This window comes from Pipistrellus kuhlii, unplaced genomic scaffold, assembly GCF_014108245.1.
Source record: "Pipistrellus kuhlii isolate mPipKuh1 unplaced genomic scaffold, mPipKuh1.p scaffold_m20_p_5, whole genome shotgun sequence".
Taxonomy (NCBI): Eukaryota; Metazoa; Chordata; class Mammalia; order Chiroptera; family Vespertilionidae; genus Pipistrellus; species Pipistrellus kuhlii.
Genome location: NW_023425551.1, coordinates 4,448,332 through 4,470,259, shown reverse-complemented (window position 1 = coordinate 4,470,259; position 21,928 = coordinate 4,448,332). Strand labels below are relative to the sequence as shown.

General features: G+C 45.3%; 1 protein-coding gene across 4 annotated transcripts in view; it reads right to left on the bottom strand.

The window, feature by feature from the left end:
- The window catches only part of SYNE1 (spectrin repeat containing nuclear envelope protein 1), a 373,726-nt gene that overhangs the window by 4,819 nt on the left and 346,979 nt on the right, over positions 1 to 21,928 (bottom strand). For all 4 annotated transcript variants that reach the window (XM_036414424.2, XM_036414425.2, XM_045573412.1 and 1 more), the window contains 11 exons: positions 20,248 to 20,439; positions 18,743 to 19,076; positions 16,646 to 16,714; positions 14,321 to 14,463; positions 12,084 to 12,210; positions 11,123 to 11,334; positions 9,509 to 9,709; positions 8,096 to 8,224; positions 6,575 to 6,787; positions 5,053 to 5,145; positions 3,436 to 3,494 (listed from right to left, as the gene is read on the bottom strand). In XM_036414424.2, coding sequence (XP_036270317.1) covers positions 3,436 to 3,494; positions 5,053 to 5,145; positions 6,575 to 6,787; positions 8,096 to 8,224; positions 9,509 to 9,709; positions 11,123 to 11,334; positions 12,084 to 12,210; positions 14,321 to 14,463; positions 16,646 to 16,714; positions 18,743 to 19,076; positions 20,248 to 20,439 — 1,772 coding nt within the window. The remainder of the gene's footprint in view (positions 1 to 3,435; positions 3,495 to 5,052; positions 5,146 to 6,574; positions 6,788 to 8,095; positions 8,225 to 9,508; positions 9,710 to 11,122; positions 11,335 to 12,083; positions 12,211 to 14,320; positions 14,464 to 16,645; positions 16,715 to 18,742; positions 19,077 to 20,247; positions 20,440 to 21,928) is intronic.

The window sequence follows — 21,928 nt, the reverse complement described above, 5'->3', positions numbered from 1 at the left end:
GTCATGGGGATGGTGGGAGGGTTAAATGAGACAATGGGTATATCGTGCTTTGTGTGGTGCTTAGAACACATAATGCTAAATTAAGTGTCATCAGTGTATTATTATCTGTACTATGAAAGCAAGGATGTGCTGACTCACATCCTCAGAGGCTGGCTAGATTTAGTCTTTTCTCCCAGGAACATTCCTGACTTCCCAGAAGTTCTTTCAAGGATTACTGAGTTTCCCAAAGTGCCCGGAAAACACTGGGGATACATGCCTCAAGCATTATAAAGGCAACAAGTTAGAGCATTACCCTCTAGCTGTCCCTCAGCCCTGGCTGGGGCCTGGCCTACAGGCAAGGATGCTTTAGGCCGAGGCTCTTTGAATGCTTTTGATCAAATAGGTCCCCAGGCTGGGGTCTGGAGGAAAAGACTTAAGAACAATTTTTCACAAGAAACTGAATAGTGTTTTCAGGCAAGCCTTGCCTGAAATTTGGCTGCCTCGCACATACTGTAAAACGAGGCGCTTTTCCCCTCCTTTGCAGTGTTTCAGTCAGTTATTGCCACTTCTCCCTGGGTCCTAGTTCTTGGGTGGAAGGTGCCAGAGAGCAGAGGTGCCCTGGCAAATCTTGCATTTCACAGTTCTAAGCTTTGGAATTAAGCCACCAATTCAATCTATCCAAACGACAGAGGAATTATTCCTTTGCCTAGCTGGAAATTGGAGTAAAATCTTCCCATTTGTCAATTTCAGTGATCGGCAGTTGGGTTGTGAAATCTTATTGGAGATCAGGTTAGATCTATGGTCAGCAACTGTAGCTCATGAGCCAGTGCGGCTCTTTGGCTCCTTGAGTGTGGCTCTTCCACAAAATACCATGCCCTGTGCGAGTCTATTTTGAAGAAGTGGCGTTGGAAGAAATTTAAGTTTAAAAAATTTGGCTCTCGAAAGAAATTTCAATCGTTGTACTGTTGATATATGGCTCTGTTGACCAATGAGTTTGCCGACCACTGGGTTAGATCATTTTAAGTCCCCTTGGAAGAAAAGTACCAAGTGGAGCATCAACAGCGCTGCTTCAAAAGCATGCTTCTTAAATGTATTTGATCTAAAAAATAATGAATAGTTATTACAAATGTATGTCCAGATGTTTTCCAAAGGCTTGTCATTTGAAGAAGTCTTGAAGAGCTTCTTGTAATTGATTTAGGGAATCTCTTCTTTCTGACACCTTGCAGGTCTGTTAATGGCGGGACCATATTGTATTAATTTTGTAGGCCTAGGGCCTAACCATATTAGCATGAATGTATATGCAGGTTTAAACTATTTTTAAGAAGATGCAGAACAGTGAAATAGACATAAAATCAAACTGAAATAGACAGCAAGCATGATTCATACCTGACTTTAAATCCAAAGACTATAAGAGCCTCTCCCTTCAAACTAATAAGCAGTTTCTTCCAATTCAGCCCCTTTCCTCTCTTGGGAAGAAGACACATCGAACATGTTCCCACTGCAGATCGCTGGGGTCAAGATGCTAACCTGTTTGTGCTTCTGCAAGAACCTTTCCAATTGGCTGGGGCAGTGCAAGATCAAACACAGGGTACGACCAGGCCTCGGTTTCAGGAAACACCAAGGCACCTGGACTGTGGATGGAGTCCATTCTTTCCCAGCAGATTCTGCATTTCAATGGCAGAGTTGGGTGCACCCCACTTAGAGGCACCAAGCAGCTAAGAAATCCAAGCACGTTTAACATGTCAACCACAACCCTTCTGGCAAGGCGCTTGATGAAGTGTGTAATTCAGGCGAAGGACGCCAGGCCCCCCGAGGAGCCGAGTGAACCCGGTGCTGTGTGCTCAGAGAGGTGTTAATAAACAGCGCTGGGCGGAGCAGAGCCGAAAGGTGCCTTGGGGATGCCACCACGAGAACGTGGCTGTCCCAGCCGCAAAGCCCTGAGGAGACACGGCGTAGCCCTGGCTGCCCTAAGAAACGAGGCCTGTGACATACATTTTCTGAAAACCCGAGTGGCTGTCTGGAATAACTGGGGGAGCAGATGGATGCAGTATTTGGAAACCCGCAGGTGGTTGCTATGGGTGCTGATGAATAACATAAGAGCTTTCCCCTTCTCATTACCGTCACTTATGCCAACCCAGTAACTGGTCTCTGGGATCCTAAAAGGATGCTGTGGGGCTCTCCCATAGCAATATGCTCATGGCATGGTGGCAATTTCAGTGGAGAAGAGGGACCATGTAGAACAATGATCTGCCTATAGCACAGTTATTTTTCCTTGGAGGGCATCAGAAACCATCAGGGCACCTGAGGAAGTACATCATGCCCTACCTTCACATTTCATTGTTGACATTTTGTTCTGTACAATCCCCCCAAACCAAACCAAAGGGAAGGAACAAACCAAAAAACATAGTAAAGGGATGCTTAAACCCAGAAAGCACATTCTGCATTCGTTGGGCAGAGTGGGAATGACCAAAGGAAACAGCCTTTCTCTTCAGTTCCTGGCTAGAAAGCCGCGGCTATTCCTCAGGAGTTGTCTGTGGCTCCACACATCCCCGTCCCCCTGCCCTCCTCCCAGGGATGTGGATCCCAGCTCAGCGGTGCTGAGTTTCCAGAGGGACAAGCTACTCTAACACTGAACTGCTCGGGACTGGAAGGAAGAGTCAGCTCTGAGGTCAGTGATTCTATTTGGACAGCTGTCTGGGGCAGCCGGCGCTGAGTGAAGGGGCAGGGCGCACAGACATACACCGGTAACGAAGCAGGCAAAGCACCACTAGCTGCAGACACAGGGCTGCTGGAGAAGATATGAAGCACAGGGTGGCATGGGTGAGTGGGCTCTGGGCAGGTGCCCGCCCCGGGCAGGAGGGCGAGTGACTGAGTGTGCTGGGTGAAGACCAATTTCAGGGGAAGCAGAGGAGAGAAGGTGCTCATAAATGTTCAATAACACTGAATTCGGACTTGCCATTTGGAGAATCCCAAACCCACAATCTGGATAAAACATGAAAAGAAAAGAAAAAGCCGGGGATGTTAGTAGATTTTATTCAGATGTGTGGGTTTCCGGGAATGGTAGAATAATTCATTGATTGATTACCTGTCTTATTGTCAAATCTAGAAAGAAAGAGGATGATGAAAGTCTGCCCTGACTCAATCAGCAACTATGTTATGGGACATATCAGATGCTAGGTGCACACAGGATACCACTGGATGGAAAGTTCCAGATGGCCTATGTCGTGTTAATTCTGATTGTGGTGGGTGGCGTCCAAATATCTCACGCTCTGAGATTCGCTCGCACTTTCCATGTGGAAAAGCCTCTTCCAATTTATTCCGAAAGGGTGTGCACCGAAACGAGCAATTTCTCAACTGCCCCCAGGCACACCCAAGGGAGGCCTAGCAACACCGTGGGCACTTTTCATCATCCTCTTGCAGTTCTAGAACAGGGTGGAAACCAGGAGAATCAGGTACCTGCTATGTGGACTGTTGACAGAGGGTCCAGGCTGGGAGAGACTACATTTGCCTCGTGGCTGTTTGCAATGAACAGGGGTAAAGAAAGAAGAATGTTCAGTCCAGGCAAATAAAGACAAGCTACTGGTGAAAATTAAACTAAAAATGCAGCAAAGGAAAAAAAACAAATCAAACGAAATGATCAGTACCCACGATTAAGGAAACTGGCTTTTCTTTTGAGGAAGAAACGAGATAAGTTTACATGGATGCTATTAGTCATCGGAGGGACATAAATTGTGGTTGAGAAGTTCACACCACAGTGGGCATATTTCTCCTCCCACGTTTCATGGTAGAAATTAAAGTGACCGTATGCTAGCTTGCATCTCTGTATACTTAACTCACAATAAAAATAAAGCTCAGCACTGGCTGGTGTGGCTCAGTAGATTGTCATCCCACACACCTAATGGTTGCTGGTTTAATTCTCAGTCAGGGCATAGGCCCAGATTGCGGGATCAATCCCCAGTAGGGGGTGTGCAGGAGGCAGCTGATCAATGTTTCTTTCTCTCTCATTCTTTCCTCCCTCTCTAAAATAAATAAAAACATATTTTAAAAAATAATAAAGTTCAATATATCATGCCACATCATATGTTTTCATCTTCTAGAACACAAAAATAGTACCAAAATTCTTTAGATAAAAAAATAGTAACCACCGTAATAGGAAATTATTCTTTGTAAAGTGATGAAGACCCAACAAGTTAAAGACTCAAGTTACACAAAGACTAAAATTTGAATTGAAAAGCCAGTATTCCTTCACATTCTTAAACTAGGATCTATAGGAAACTAGTGAATGTAGTTAATAAAAAAAAAAATCCTAAAGAAAGGTCATAACATTTATCAGCATATAACTTAAGTGTTCATCACACACAAAAAATTACAAATTAATGCTTCTAAAAACTAAGGACAATGGGATGATAATAAAAATGAATGTAACCATAAAGCAGGACAAAAAAAAAATAACTAAACAAAAACAAGCTTCTAACTACACAGAGAAACCAAGGAATAGAGTGGAGCAGGGGCTAACTCTGCTTCTGTGTGCCAGCGCGGCAGCCCCCGTAGGCCTTGTGGCTGAGTCACCTTACGCTGTTGCCATTTGGGGGGCTGCACGGTCACTGAAAACCTTCAGGACCACTCAGGAGCTTCCCTGAGAGTCAACAGACTCTCCGCTCATCTCATCCATCCCATGGTCTCATGGGTGCTCTTGTCCCAGTCTGGCGGAGGCACCTCCTCAGTGGAAGCTAGTTTCTAGGTGGGCGGTGGCAGTAGTGGTTGGAAGGGACCAGGGAACATCAATCTAGAGATGGCCCTTGGAGCGAGAAAAATAATGTGTCTCCCTGCACACCACGCCCACAGGGAGCCCTGATGCTTTTGAAAAACAGAACCGCTCTTTTCCGTTCCTTACTGCAGGCGATGAGGGCACGTGGCAGGGCTGAGGAAACAGCACTTTCCTGAGTCACTGAGTGACACCCTCGTCTGGAGGGGGACCCCCGCTTTGGGGGAGAGCCTGCGGACCCTGGTGAGTACAGAAACTGTCACTCCCCAGTGTCCCTTCCCATGGGCAAACGGCCAGCAGAAAGTTACCGTTCTCTGTCTGTTTGGGGTGCTGCTCCCTGACGTAGGACTCAGTGATCCCGAGGTGTCCAGCTCATCAGCAGAAGACCAGGAGGACAGGTCCTACGTAGAAAAGAGATTCTTTTAATGATTCCACGTTCCAGAGCCACAGTGGCTCTGCAACACACAATGTGTTTCCTATTCCATCCTCACCCATCCCCCGTATAAATCAAGTCACCATTCCTTGGGAAAAGTAGAATCCAAACTACAAGAAGATCGTCCCCGGGACCTAGGTCTTCTAGTGCAGTGGCTGGCAAACTCATTAGTCAACAGAGCCAAATACCAACAGTACAATGACTGGAATTTCTTTTTTTGAGAGCCACATTTTTTAAATGTAAACTTCTTCTAATGCCACTTCTTCAAAATAGACTCGCCCAGGGCGTGGTATTTTGTGGAAGAGCCACACTGAAGAGGCCAAAAAGCTGCATGTGGCCCGCGAGCCGCAGTTTGCCGACCACAGTTCTAGTGTATTGGGCTTTTCTGGCTGCTCGTCCCTTTTGGAAAATACAGCTACAGGATCATTCTTACTGTGTCACTCGTAGATTTATTATTTCTCAGGGACGTGGATATGAGTGAGTCTAAGTGCAGGAGGGGAGGGAATCTGCCTTAGAGCTGCAGGTGACTTGGGCCAGAGAGACCAATTCGTTTGTTAGAAACAGAAGTCTCCCAGGAGCTTTGAGGATCAGAGAAAGCTTGTTGTTTCCAGAACTAATGCTGCTGCTTGCAGTGGACTGTTCTCTGACATTCTGAAAGGAGGGCACAGTGCTGTGTGCTCACACAGTATTTCACAGGGAAAGAAGTTTTACCAGGCACCTCTGCGCCTGCAAATGCACTTCTCCAAACCGACACCTCTCTCACGATGCAGCAGAGCGAAGGGAAAAATAACACAGTAAATGAGCACGGGACATTTTCTATGAATTAACTGCTCTTCGTGTCAGGAGAATTCAACCTTTTAGGCCGAATCATATGCAAATGATTGGTTGTGATGTATCATGGCTATGGTACAGAAAATACATGAATTTTTAACTAAACAGGGTAAAATAAAATGTCACAGCAGTGGTGGCGTAAGGTTTGCAATTACAGGAGGTCTCCTGGGTGTGACAGAATCAAACGCGGTGTCCTATTATAAAAGTTTGTAAGTCCCACCTAGCTGGCATGGTTCAGTGGTTGAGCATTGACCTATATACCAGGAGGACGTTGTTGAATTCTAGGTCAGGGCACATGCCCAGGTTGTTGGCTTGATCCCTTGTGAGGTGTACAGGAGGCAGCCAATCAATGATTCTCTCTCATCATTGATGTTTCTCTCTCTCTCTCACTCTCCCTTCCTTTCTGAAATCAATATATATTTAAAAAAGACTATATGTCCCTTACTTATTTTGAGACCAGACTTGCAGGAGCCACTCTAAGACATTCTGAAATGTCACACACAAGGATGGTGATTCCTTGATGCTCTGTAAGAAAGGCTGCCCAGTGCTGCCTGCTGAGCGCTTACCTGCTGACTGCTCGACATGTCCAGTAACTTCTCCAGCTCCTTGAGGTGACGGCTGACCTCCTTCAAGAGCAGTTTGAGCCGATTTCCAATCACATGGACCTTTTCTTTGGCTTCTAAGCAGTCTGTGCCTTCCGCATTCACCAACAGTTGGCAGGACATGTCTTGCAGGGAGGCCACCTTGAGCTGGGATTCCAAGAGCTCCTGCCTTATTTGCTACGTATATAGCAAGAAACATTTCTCTAAGGATTTCTGATCATTAGGGAAAGTCTCCACAGCACAGAATGACATCACTTTAACTTCCTGGGCACTTATGCCCGAGCCTCGGAATGCAGAGCTCACACAAGGACAGATAGAAGCGCCCATGGCATTTGGGAATCAGGGACCTGTGCTCTAATCTTGCCTCTGCTCAAACCATTCCCTAAGACCCCTGGACCTCTTTAATGTGAATTTTGCTCCTTCGGTAAAATGATGATATTATTTCTTGCCTGAACCACAATAAGTATTCTTTGGTTCAAGTCAGTAAATATATGTGAAAGTACTTAAAATAGAAAGTATTATGCAAATGAGACATAAGATAGTCTTTTAAACAGAACAGTAAAACATCGCCATAAATGTATCAGACCTCCAGTATGTCTAGATACATTTAGACATCTGTTCAAGATTAAAAAAAAGATATGTGGTGATTTGTCATTTACAACTTAAAGCCCGAGGTTCAAAGTTCAGTGGAAATGCAGTCACATTGCTATTTCCTCTTGTCTTCTAAGACCTTTGTGGTACTGAATTAGAAGCAACCCATTCTGCTGGTTAGGTTAGTGAGTGTTCAATGGTAAGAAATAATATTTAAGAACTACAGAAAGCTACAAAATTCAACTCATTTTCTCCTAATGGGATGCAAATCTGCTTCTGTATAGTTTATGCAGTCACTTAAGTACGCTGTAGTACATTATATTGTCCACACTTCTTTGCATGAGAATCGACCCAGAAATTCTGCAAGCTTCCTTCAGAAGTTAGTGCTAGAAAAAGTTTCTCACTCCCCAACAACTGGTATGCTGTCTTTTTGTCAGATAATGAAAATAAGTAAAGTTCATCACATTTCCCTTTTTGTCTGAACTTTCAGAAAACTTGATGTTAAGGTTAATGTAGAATTTGGTTCACTTAATTCCTCTGATGAAACCCTAATGCTCTCTATTTTAATAGTTGCAATGCCTTTTTACTATAAACCACCTCATATACTTTTGGGACATGGATGTAACAAATACAATTTAAATGAAAAGTAAGTGTAATTCACCAAAGATCTGCTTTATAAAACAAGTTAATTAAGATTAGAACAGCTAAGATTTCTACTATTGAGCCACGGCTTTGGAACCAGACTCTAAAGCTAGTCGATGTCCTCTTCTATGCCCATGTCTGCTTCACCAAAATTAACTTAGAGACTAGAACCTAAAAGGTAAAAGACATAACCACTTCTTTTTCTGCAAAGGAAAGGGATCACTGCTAAAACAAGGCATTCACACATCCTACCGTAAGCTGTTTGTGCTGGTCCTGCAGTATTTCTGCATCAGCGTGAGAATCGATAGGAACAATTTCGTTTTTCCTCCTGTCGATGTTCTCCAGCATGAGAAGCAAGCCATGACTCATCTCATGAAAATCCTGGGGAAAAAGGACAGAGCATGAAATCATCTTGACTAATACAGTTTTCTTTCACTCACAGCTTACATTTCTATTCTTCACAATTGCTACCACTGGCAAAGACACGTTGGTTTTAGGATCTCAGACACAACTCCTTCCTGAGCAAGTTCTTGAGCTGTTGTGATCATTGAGCTCACATTCTTCCCAAAAGCATCTAATTTATTACTGGAGGGAAAATTCAGACATAAGGACAATTGGTTCAAAATACAAAATACTGTAGAGATTTCAAGGGCTATTATGTACTTTGGAAGGAAGCAACTCTGCTCTCCTCTTATTGCCCTGAATTCAAATCTTCCCATCTTTTTAAGGCCTAAATCCAATCCCTATGTCCTTCACCTATCCATTTGTTTATTCATTTATTCAACGTATAGTTCCTGAACATCTCCTGAGTGGAACACACTGTACTAGGCGGGGGTGCAGGGTTAAAACAACAGCTGGGGTACCTGCTGTCAAGAATCAGGTACTCTTGGGGCACATGTAAACCTGGGGAGCAGGCTTCAGACCCTGAGAGGGCTTCCCTTCATGCTCAGAATACAACCCAAGCTCCTGGCCAGGACCTACCATGCCCTGCATGATCTCATTCCTGATGGTTCCACACTCCTGCCTCTCTGACTGCATTCTGATCACACTGGCCTCTTTTCTGCCCTTGGAGACACGAAGCCTTTCCATTTGTTCCATCTCCTTCCACTGTCAGCTCAAAGATGCTGAGGACTTTCCTGACCCCCTCCCTGAGCGGCTTTTCTCCATAATCCTGATCAACACCTGGAGGCCTCTTGGTTAACCACTGAATTGCATTTGTATTGTCTGCTTTCCCCAACAAGGAGGCTGTGGTGTATAGTGACTGCCATGTGCAGTACCAGTCAGACAGTGAGACTGGGCCAGTGTGGCGGGAATGAGTGTGTGCAATGCTCACTCTGATGTGTAGAAGCTGTCTTCGGATGTGCTCAGGGAATGTCTGCTGAGTGAATGAATGCCATGAGTGAGCAGAAGGAGTGGTGGGGCTGAGATGAACGTGTGGGAACAGTCTCTCGTTGGCTGGACAGAAGATGGGGGCTGGCTGCTCTGAGCTGCTGCTCACATGCCCACATCCTCTAGTCCAATAAAGAGTTTGGGCACCATGCTATCGCATTCCGCTATTGACTTCGGGGAGCAACCGCATCCCTCTGGTGACCTTGGCAAACCCAGTCACAGACTGGTGCCGCCGGGCACGTGTGACGGGAGCACAGCTGCCCAGAGCCCGCGCACCTGGCACTGCATCAGGGCGCCCTGAAGCAGGCCCCGCCACTCCTCCAGCAGGGAGCACACGCGGTCCCAGCGCGCGTTCATCTGCGACAGGCGCTCCTGCAGGGCCCGGCTCTCCTCGCCGCCCGTCCGCGTGAACTCGGCGCTGCACAGGTTGATGGAGAGGATGATGGCTTTACGGTGATCCACAGCTTTCTGCAGCTCCTGCGAAGAGGAAGAGGAACCCCAAACAAGGAAAATAACGAGAAAGACATTAAAAACATAGTCCAGGGCCTTTGGAAAGGCTTCCCCCAAATAAAAAAGATCCATGAATACACACGGGGCCTTACTAGGATGTCCAGATAAGCTCAGTGAGGTCACACCTCTGAGGACCAGGCTGCGGTCACGAGAGATGGACTAGGTGTACACTTCACAACACGAACAGATCTCAGTAAAATATGGGGCAGAGTGAGAGAGTCAGAAACAGAGCGACACGTGCAACACAGCAGCATGTGTGTCATTTAAAATACAGGCGCTCACACACAAATCTACTTCTTTTTTGAATGAACATACAGGAACAAAGAATACTCATTGAATATTTCAGAATGGTTGCTGTGGGTCTGAGGAATGAGGATTAAAAAACAGTGCACGTGTGTGTATGTGTGTGGGGGGGTGAGGATACATACAGTGGTGCCTCGCATAAAGAACGCCTCGCACAGCGAACGCTGCACACAACGAACTTCATTTCATGATTCATACAACGAACTTCGTTTCACACAACGAAGTCGCCCGAGCTTCCACGATTGCTTCGCCTGAGCTTCCACGATCGCTGCCGATGTATTGCATCCTTCCGCGCAGGCACTGCAGGCAGTTAGTCACTGCGCTTAACTTAAGCACGTATCGCGGCAATCGTTCTTCATTACAAATTAAATCACGCACGTATCACGGCAGTCGTCCTTTTAAGTTAAACTCAATATTTTTTTATATTATTTTTTTTAAAATATGTTTTTAGATGTATCTAAATAAAAATAATAACAAAAAATTTATCTTTTTTTTATGTCATCTTAGCATATTTTATGCTACAGAACGAATTATTTTTTTTAACATGTATTGTTATGGGAAAACGCGTTTCACATAACGAACTTTTCGCATAACAAACTTGCTCCTGGAACGAATTAAGTTCGTTGTGTGAGGCACCACTGTAAATAAAATTCAGAGGCATTTCGCAGGAAGCAACCATGACCCTGTGCAATAAAATAATAAAATAAGGAATCTGAGTAACTTGACCCCCACCCCCGGCATGGGATTTCAACAACAAAATGAAACAAAACCGGGCTCCAGCAGTTCTGAGCAGCAGGAAATGCACTTTTTGTCCTAGTGTAAGAATCCCATTTCAAAAGACCAATGGCACTCAAGAGTTCTGGGCACGAGAACAGCATGGGAAGCTGGATGAGAAAGCAGATTCCCGGGCCCTGGCCTGCAGCTGTTCCAACTTCATCGGCACAGACAGTGGCTCCCAGGCTGGGGACCCTGCCTACGTCACAGGCCACCTTCTGGCGATGGCTAGCAGAATGAGTTGGGTATTTCATCAGCGTCACACCTGTCTGGCCGCCCTGGGAAAGGCCAGGGGCCGCTCACCTTGAGCTTTCCGATTTGCAGCTCGATGGACTGGATGTCGGTGCTGAGCTCCGGGCGCCTGAGCCGCTCCAGCTCCTCCTCGGTCTCCCCCAGCCAGGCGCAGGTGCTGTTCAGGTCGGAGCCGAACTGCTGCCACTTCTGGAGGTTCTGCTTCATCCGCAGCTCCTTGCTCAGCGCCTGAGCCTGGATGAGCTCCCACCGTTCGATCACACCTGAGGGACAGGACACGTGGCAGGCGTTCTCCACGGGCGGGTTTGGGGGGCGGGGGGCCTGGGATCGGGCACTGGGCTGACTCTAAGAGCAACAGGGAAAAAGGAATCCCCCGGCATGTCTGTTCCCGCCAGCTGCAAAGCATAGCGTCGCAGCTGTTTTTCTGATCGGCATTTTTAATGGTGATGGAGTCAAAACACAAATAAGAAAGAGCTTTATGAAGGAGTGAGAGCAGCAGTGTGCCTGAAGGAAACCTGCTATTCTTGACTTCTCTCTGCAAGAGAGCTCTGAGAGTGCACAGCTAAAATGCTTGACAAGCCTGGTCGTGTGGCTCAGTGGTTGAGCATCAACCTATGAACCAGGAGATCACGGTTTGATTCCCCAGTCAGGGCACATGCTCAGGTTGCAGGCTCCATTCCTAGTAGGGGGCCTGCAGGAGGCAGCCCATCCATGATTCTCTCTCATCTCTGATGTTTCTCTTTCTCTATCTCTTTTCTCTCTGAAATCAATCAAAATATATTTAAAATATAAAATAAAATAAATTGCCTGACTAGTGACAGTAGGGACAGTGCACTGAAGTAGAGGGGTCACAGGCGCATTTTGCCTCCCTCTCTGTCACAGGAGATCACTGGGACACGGAGACAAGTTCTCAGGACGGAAATGTATAGAAGGAGGTAAGCCACACTGGTGTGCAACCAGGTGCTTCTGAGCCTTCCACGCCCCTGCCCTGCCCTGGGAAACACTCACTCACCGGCCGTCTGGGCTTCCGTGCTGTTCAGGTTCACGAAGCCAGGGAAGTTCTCCTCCTCCTCCTTCAGCTGGTGCTCCAGCCTCCGCACCGAGTCGATGCTGCCGCTGCACTCTGCCAGCAGCTTCATCTATGTGGACCCAGAACACAGGCCCCATCACCAAACACTCACATCCCCACGAGTGCAAGGGCTTCTGGGGAAAGGTCTTTGTAGCTCCTCAAACAGCACAGTGACTGTGCTCAGCAAGGCCAAGTTCAAAAGCATGCTTCTTAAACAGGGGACACCTCCATAGACACATAAAGCAAGGCTCAAAGGTGTACTCTGCATATGTGATTCTACATGGGAAGTCCTCAGAACATTTTTGAAATTAAGTTTATAAATCAAGACAGACTAGGCCCTGCTCAGGTAGTTCAGCTGATTAAAGCGTTGTCTCCATATGCCTAGGTTGTAGGTTTGACCTCTGTGAGGGCGCATATAAGAAGCAACCAATGAATGCTCACAGAAGTGGAACAGCAGACCCATATTTCTCTCTTCCTCTCTCTCCTTTCTCTCCTTCCTTCTCCCCTCCCTGCCTCTCTCTATAAAATCAATAAATTTAAAAAATTAGCAAGGATAGATGAAACCATCTTGGATTTAAACTTGGAGCCCTTAGCTGGTGTTACATTACATAATTTCTGGCAAGTTGTTCCCTCTTTCTTAAACGCAAAAGTGGAAATAATAATATTACCACAAATCTCGAAGGAACATTTTTTTGCATTAATTAAAGTATTTAAAAGCATAAAGCAATATTAAAACCAGCTGCTTCATGAGAAAATGGAAGCATTGCTTAATAGGCGTGAAGGGAATAAAGTCTAATATCAAAAGAGAAGCTTCCAATGTCATGCTTAGTGGCACAGAATTCAAAGTTTAAAGGAACGCATCATTTCCAGGCACGCCTGTTCTACTGACCATAAAGTCACCTTTCAAAGCCTGTAACAAAGCACATTGCTATTAAGTGACTTTGATTGCTTTTGATTGAGGTTGACAATAATCTCAGTGATGTCAGCACGGATCTCAGGAAACTATATTATATTTTGCAAAAAAAGAGGTTTCACTCTAATAGAAGTTGGTGTAATAGGCCAAATTGGACAGGAAGTGAACTCATAATTAGTCACTCTTCTGTAATTGTGGGGATGTGAATATCAGCATATACAACTAGAATGGTTCTCTTCTCTGATTTCAAAAAGCAGTATGTGAGGCTTCGAAAAATTAGGAATTCTTTCCGGCCCTGGCCGGATCGGCTCAGTGGATAGAGCATCAGCCCACAGATTGAAGGGACATGGGTTTGATTCCGGTCAAAGATATGTACCTCGGTTGCAGGCTCGATCCCTGGCCCTGGTTGGGGAGCAACCAATCATTGTGTCTCTCTCACATCAATGTTTCTCTCTGTCTCTCCCCATCCCTTCCACTCTGTCTAAAAAAAAAAAAAAAAAAAAAAAAAAATCAATAGAAAAAATATCCTTGAGTTGAGGATTAACCAAAACAAAAAATATTTCTTTCCTTTTTTAATAGGTAGTCTCTGAGGTGGGAAAAGAGGCATAGATGAGATTTCCTCTCGGACTCTCTTGCTTGAATATGTGTAGCAAAACAGTTAGTTCTCTGGGAAAAAGTATTTGGTCAGTAACTTGAGCAGAGCAAATAAAGTCATTATATACTTTCCTAAGAGCTTTTAAAAAAAGGAGCAGTAATATATACTCATCTTTTCCACAAATCCCTCATTAGAATTGTTTTCTCCAGAATGAATATACTAAAAATAGAAGACAATCACATTTCCAAGGCCATCTAGTGAATCAATAAACCCAAGAAAAGAACTTTAAAAATTCCTTGTTAGTAATCTATTAGCTAAAATCTGTTGCTCCAAAGATAACCATGGTCCAAACATGATCAGCAGAATTGGGGAAAAAAATGCCTAATCACTTTCGGGAGCCAAAGCATTTTATTACTTTCGATTAAGTGGATCTCGCTAAGTTCTCAGAGTAAAGGAACAGGTGGCCGTTGCAATAGGCTAGTGGGCCTGAGCAGGGTCCAGCTAGATGCAACAGCTCACCTGCTGCTAACAGGGCTGTGTTTTGCACATCCACGCCCGAGTTCAAGGGCAGCGTGGTGTTTGGAGAGCTCATAGAGCCTTCGTGTCCCAGACAAACTGTCCTCTGTCACCCAGCCGTGACTTCCAGGGACCGGTCCGCATCAGGGTACTCACGTAGCCGCGGTAGCTGGAGTCCAGCTCAGGTCCTGTGGGAGTTTTGCTGCGGATGATAGCTTCTGTTTGCTGCATCCGAAGGCGGCTGTCGTCCAGGGCTTTGCCCAGTTGTCGGATCTGTGACTCTAAGGCACTGGGATCCCCTGCAGGGTCAAGCATAAGGTTTTTTACAAGCTTTGCAAGCGTGACCTTCAAGAAGTTTAAGGAATTATTGCAGTTAAAGCTGTAGAGAAACGGCATGGGTGAGGCAATTATAAAGCAAGTTTAGTACCGACGTGCTGATGAGTGAGAGGTTTAAATGACCAGACCGATGGATGTGCTTCACTAAGAGTCCTAGCTGCCTGGATACGGCAAAAGGGCTCTGCAGCCCTGCCTATTTGGCTCAGTGGATAGAGCACATGTGTCAAACACAAGGCCCGCGGGCCAAATCCGTCCCGCCAGGCCTTGCAATGTGGCCCGCACTGTGCTGTCATCACTGCACTCCACTGCGATTCCATCACAATGACAGTTTATGACTGTTCAGTAAACCATTCGGCCCACAATCTGGCTGGATTTTAGATTTTGGCCCCTTCTCTGATTGAGTTTGACACCCCTAGGATAGAGCGTCGGCTACGGACTGAAGGGTCCAGGTTCCATTCAGGTCAAGGGCACCAGCCTGGGTTGCAGGCTCAATCCCCAATGTAGGGCATGCAGAAGGCAGTATATCAATGATTCTTTCTCAACATTTATGTCTCTCTCTCTCTCTCTCTCTCTCTCTCTCTCTCTCTCTCTCTCTCTCTCTCTCCCTCCCTCTCCCCCCCTCCCTTCCTCTCTGAAATCAATAAAAATATAAATATTTTTAAAAAGGGCTCTTCAGTGGGTTCTATACCAGCCCTGGGCCTGCCCCTTTCATGGTGGGTCCCCTGAAAACCTGCTCCCTGTGAACTGTGGAAGGCCTTTCTGAAAACCTGTCTGCTCCCCAATAACTGCAAGGCAGCTGCTTCTCACCTCCCTCTGCAGTGAGCTCGCCCTCTCATTTTCCTTCCTGCATCTCAGCAGAAGACAGTGCCACTGAGGTGCCAGGCGGCCACGTCTTCACTTAGGGCAGGACTTCATGTTAGCCAAGGAAAGACTTGCTCAAGATAGGTATGCATGGAAACAACAAAGGAGCAATGACTTGCTTTTGTTTAAAACTTAAATCAAAAGCCGGAGAAAGCTTAGGTTTTAGTATTTCCATCTCGACTTGCTCTTCCTCACAGCCTAGAACTCCCAGCTCAGTCTCCGTGCAGAGATGCCATACCCCTTAGCAAAATTCTTTGCGTGCATGTGTGTGTGCATGCAGCAGTGTGCTTGCATGTGTGTATTGCAGTCTTTGACCTGAACAAGAGCATGGATTATCGGAGAGCAGCCAGCACAGGGTGAAAGCAGAACAAATATCAGTAAGCAATTACGACTTTTTTTTTTTTTAAAGGTCTTCTACATACACCTGGAAGAGGTCTCACTGAGAACCAGGCTGTCGTTATCTCATCAATGACACTTTGCTTCCTGTCCTTTTGTTTTGAAAAATTTAAGTGTGAGCTAATAACCCAGCAACTCATAGCACATCAGTGTTCAAACCCTACGCTCCACCCTCCTCCAAATTACTGACCCTGAACTACATCCAGTTTGTCTAGTGCAACGTCAAGCAAAACTGGTTTCATTTTGCTTTCTTTAATTTTTCTTGTTTCAGGAAGCCTTCTGTCCTGAAATGAAAATCTAATTCTTCAGGTACGGTGGAATACAATTTTCATTTCAAAGTCTTTCTATGCGGTCAGATGTACTAAATAGCATTTACACAGAGCTGAACATCTGGTCTCAGTCCTTGTCTGATATGTGACCTCTGAGATCAGGAGGACGAACGGCGGCCCAAGGTCACCCGTGCAGGCTGGTGGTTCAACCAGAGCCTGAGCTCTGACTCTCCAGCCAGAGGGAGGTGGGCGACCCAGCCAAGTCAGGAAGTTAGGGCTGCTTCAACCCCACAGGGCGCCAGGGCACACGTGCTGAGGACCAGGGCTTCCGTCTCCTGTTCTCTGTGGCTGAGGGGCACCGCAGGGGTGCACCTCATGGGCCTGGTCGCCTCTGAGCAGGTGAGGAATTCCTGCACTTGGCTATTCAGATCTTACTCTTGGTGTTGATTAACCTCACATTTGTTTTGTTTTGTTTGTTTTTGTTCCCATGGTATAGCAGTCAGAAGAGAAGGCTCTGCCTTAACATGCTTGTGTGCCACAGAGCCAGAGAGGGACAGGCGGTGCTAAGAGGGGCCTGGGACAGGTGAGGGCGGAGGCTGCGTTGGCTGGGCGCGCCTACCAGAGGTATTTCTGATGGCGCTTTCTGTGAGTTTTACATAGGCCTCGGGGCTTTCGGGGATCATGACATCTGTGAAAAGAGCACAGTCTAAGTTGACAGATAGGTTCTGGAAACGTTGGTTCCCTCGAGGCAGGAAAACAACTTTCCTGGGGAGGAAAGGAAGTTAGTTTTTGTAGACAGATAGCTAGCTCCTGGGCATGCTTTCTTAAAGTGAATCCTAGTGAGGGTTCCCACGCACTGGTTGAGTGTTTTATGAGCCAGGCACCATGTCCGGCACTCAGGTACCCTCACAGCAACTCTACAGTGAATGGGAGAGTCATTCCCATTTTATGGATGAGAAAATGGATGTTCAGAGGAATTAAGTTACTTATCAAAGTCTCAAAAGCTACTAAAAAAATGTCAACCCAGACAGTCAGATTCCAGAGCAGTGCTGAAAGGCCAATGGACGTAAGGTGAGCTACACTTATAATTTCTAATAGCCAGGTTCCCAAAGTATTAATAATAATAGATGAAAATAACATATTACTTTACTTTACTAAGACAATACATCTAAATTATAGCATGGCATCAACATATGCATGTGTAATATTCTTTCTTTGGGTAAGCCTTTGAACTTCATGTATTCATGGAAGTGTGTCTGACACAGCCAATCTCAACAGCAGTCACATTTCAGTGCTCAACAATCAGTGCTCCAGAGACTACACGCTGCACAGCGCTGTCTTACATACCAAATGCCTGTCAGACAATGCCATAAAGACAAAACAGAAATGAGAGAAATCACATCTTTCACTAAGACACTGGAGCCAGAAAATCGCCTCAATCCCACTTCTGTCAGCCATGAGTTATGGAGGAAGGAGGCTGCTTTAGATTTGCCATATCTCTTCCCTTCTCACTATTTCCCACGCGGCTCCCTTAGTTCAGGTCGCCATCCCATCTCTGTCCTGGATTAGGAAACGTTTCCACTTGGACTCTTTTCCTCCCAATGCACTCCCCTCCATCTAGTCTCAAGACAGGCTCTTTGAAAATATGCATCTGATCACGTCGCTTCCCGCCTTAGGCTCCTGCTGTGGCTCCCTGTTACCTTCTGGCTAAAAGTCAAACTCCTTTCCATGTGACCAGGCCGTGCTATGACCAGGTCCTGGTTGGCCTTTCCCCTCCTCCTTGACCACTCTCTGCTTCCCAATCTGCAGCTGGCACCGTGGACACACCTCAGGTGACCAGCAGTTCTGTGGCTACTCAGAAAGCTGGGAGAGTCATCGATCAGCTGCCTCTGGCACACCCCCTACAGGGGATGTGCCCGCAACCAAGGTACATGCCCTTGACCAGAATAGAACCTGAGACTCTTCAGTCCCCAAGCCGATGCTCTGTCCATTGAGCCAAACCGGTTCATGCCAGAGGCAGCTGAATGATGAGTCTCTCTCCCTCTGCTTTTCTCCTCTGAACACTGCTGCATCCACCTGACCAACTCCTACTCCGCTTAAGGTCCCTTCCCTAAAGCCATTCCCCAAAGCACCAGGGTAGTGTCCCCTGGTTGTGCTCCTGTACCTGCCCAAGCACGTCATATCCTAGTGCCAAACATGTCCTACTCATTATCCATGTTACGCACTTGAGTGTAAGAAAAAGAACTGGTGTTCCCAGTGCTTAGCAAAGTGCTTGTCACATTGTTAAGACCCTAGTCCGGTGGTCGGCAGACTGTGGCTTGCGAGCCACATGCAACTCTTTGGCCCCTTGAGTGTGGCTCTTCCACAAAATAACACGGCCTGAGCGAGTCTATTTTGAAGAAGTGGCGTTAGAAGACATTTAAGTTTAAAAAATTTGGCTCTCAGAAGAAATTTCAATCGTTGTACTGTTGATAGTTGGCTCTGTTGACTAATGAGTTTGCCGACCACTGACCTAATATGATATATGTGGGATAAATCAATGGCCATGCCAACTTTTGTCTTCGATAGTCATACGAATGTCCAATGTTCCCTTACGTATACTTCCCCTTCATGGGAGAAGGAAGAAGATGGGTCTGCTGAGTCACATGTTTCCAGTACAACATCCACTCCCTTTTCATTTCCTTTAAGCCAGTGTATAGGAAGCACTTTCTCCTACCTGCTAAGCCAGCAGCTCCCCTGAGGTAGAAGTCTTTGTCTCCCTGGCCCTCTTCATCCTCGGAGGGCAGAGTTCTGGACCCGGCAGACTCCAGGTCACGACTGAGGTCATAGTCATGGTCCCACTCCAGGGGGATGGAGTCCACACTGGCCGGGGTGTCTCGTCCTGACCGCTCGCTCCGGAGGGGCTGGGCGAGGGAGAGGGAGGGGTTGGAGGAAGGCTGGGGGGACAGCACGCTGTCCGCGGAGGTGTCATGCCAGCGGAGGTCGGAGAGAGCTGCCGAGTCCTCCAGCTCCAGCTCCCGGTCAGAGAGGTCGTGCTCATCGTCTGGGAGCTAGAAAGGCAGTCAAGCCAACTCCGTTACCCCAGCGACCAGGGGACCCCTCCTCACGTCTTGTCCTGCCTCTCGCCAAAGCTCAGAGTTCACGCTTGTTGGGGTCACATTCTTACCTCAGTGGGGGTAATTTTAAACCTCCTATCGCCAAATAAGCAAGACTCTTGTGATCACTTTTAAAAAGGTCTTATAAATTAATCTAACAAAGTCTTGGTTTTATCAGCTCTAAAACTGAAATAATATTAAAAGCTACTGCCTGGCTGGTGTGGCTCAGTGGATTGAGTGTCATCCCATGGACCAAGAGATCCTGGGTTTGGTTTCCAGCCAGGGCACATGCCCAGGTTTCGGGCTCAATCCCTAATAGGGAGCATGCTGGAGGCAGCTGAACGATGAGTCTCTCTCATTGATGTTTCTATCTCTCTCTCCCTCTCCCTTCCTCTCTATCTCAAAATCAATAAAAATGTATTATAAAACAAACAAACAAAAACAATTTCAAATAATCAGTATAAGATTAAATAAGATAATGTAAATAAAGGCAATTTAGTACTATGCATGCAACACAACACAAACACAGTGGTGCATGTCAGAAACAGAAGGAAATCACTGATAAAATCATAGCTGGTCCGTTTTAAACTTATATCCCAGACACAAAATACAGTTAACACAGAAAGTTAAAAATATTCTGGTAATAACATCTCGAGGCTACAAGGCTGAGATGTGATTATGGCAGCAATTAGGGAAATGGCAGAGAAAAAAATTCCACAAAACAACCTCATCAGTAGAGCAACTGTTTACATTGCTCAGGTTCACCTCCTCCTTTCTTCTAGAAGCTTCTTTGTCTTCCATAGATGACATGTGCAGAGTACTCTTCTAAGTTATCTATCAATCTAGCATCTATTTATCAGTCATCTATCCATCTTCATCTCATGCCCCCAATAATCCTTTCTATGAGGCAGGTACTGTTATTAAACCAGTTTTGCAGTTGAGGAAACTGAGGCAAGATACGTGAAGAAAGTTGCTGAAGGTGACGTAGCCAACACGTTAGAGCTGAAAGTGGAACCCAAGCATCCTGGATCCAGTGTCTGGGCTCTTAGCCACTGGACAACACTACAGAACCCCACAGCACGGTTTCTCTTTGGATTTAAGGACAATGAAAGACTGTGCTACCTACCGGCAGGCGGATCAGCTTCTTGTGGTATCTCTCCACGCGCCCGAAGACCTCCTGGCAGTAGCGCCGGAGTTCGTCCAGCTCTTCCTCGATGACCGCCGCGTCCAAGGGTTCACTCTTCTCAATCAGCTGCTCCCCTTGGGCAATGATCTGCTCAATCTTGTTGTGGTTCAACGAAATTTCCTGCTGGAAGGCCTAGGCAGGACACGTCTCACAATTATTGCTCACATGGACATGCAATAATGATAAGCTACATCCTTAGACACACCACGTAGGGAATAGTGAACTTACCCTATACTATAACAAGCCAAGAGGCTTTTACTTTACAAAAATATATTTTTTTCATCCTGATAATATATGATTAAGAGCAACTTTCTGTTTTATTGTAATAATCTAAGGTTATAGCCATCATGATTTTATGTAGTTGTTAAATCTGTTTATCTTGTGAAGAAAATTTCATAAGGTGCTTTGCAAATTATTCAAATTGTTAAATAGATTTCCACTTAGAGAATTCTTTTATCTAATGTAGTGCATGTCCCTTCTATTTAAAATTTTAACCAGCCACTGTAGTTGAATTATATAGTGAAGTATATAAAATAAGTTGAAAATTAACTTGGCATCTAAGAGTGTTGAATATGTGGAATGAAATTCCAATATGAGAAAGTTGTAATTCTCTGAAACACAGAGATCAAATAAACTATTTGAAGGTGACAGAAACAAACCAAAACACACACATACACACACACACACACAAAACTAATCCCTAATCAGGAAAAAAGATTCCCAACACTATGGCTATCAAGTTAATAAATAAAAGCAATATGTTATTTATTAACTTGATAGATAACTATCGTTATCTCTGGTTAGTGCTCTATTTCATTTTTAATATATTTTGCATTTTTTATTTTTTTCAATCAAGAAGAACTAATTTCTTGGTCTTAGAGAAGATCTTATGAATTTGACCCCAAAAGCAAGGGAGTAAAGGCAAAAATAAATGAATGTGACTATATTAAACTGAAAAGCTTCTTTCCAGCAAAACAAACCATGAACAAAACAAAAAGGCAATCAACTGAATAGGAGACGATATTTATAAACAACAGCTCTGACAAGGTGTTAATATCCAATATATATAAACACCATATAACTCAATACCAAAACAACACACAATCCAATTAAAAAATGGACAGAAGACTTGAAGAGACACTGCTCCCAAGAGGACAAAGAAATGACTAATATCTGAAAAGATGCTCAACTTCACTAGCCATTAGGAAAATGCAAATCAAAACACACGTTACAATGGCTATTATCAACAAGACAAGTAATAGTAAGATTTGAGAAAAAGGAACCCTCATTCACTGTTGGTGGGGATGTAAGCTGGTACAGTCACTATAGAAAACAGTATGGAGCTTCCTCAAAAAATTATGAATAGAGTTGCCATATGACCCGGCAACCCCACTTCTGGGTGTCTACCAGAAACATTTATTCACAAAGATATACGTATCCCTATGTTATTGCAGCATTATTTATGATGGCCAAAACATAGAAATAACCAAAGTGCTCTTCGATAGATGATTGGATAAAAAGGATGGGGTACATATACACAATACAATACCACTCAGCCATAAGAAAAGATGAAATACTACCATTTGCAACAACATGGATGAATCTTGAGAATCATGCTAAG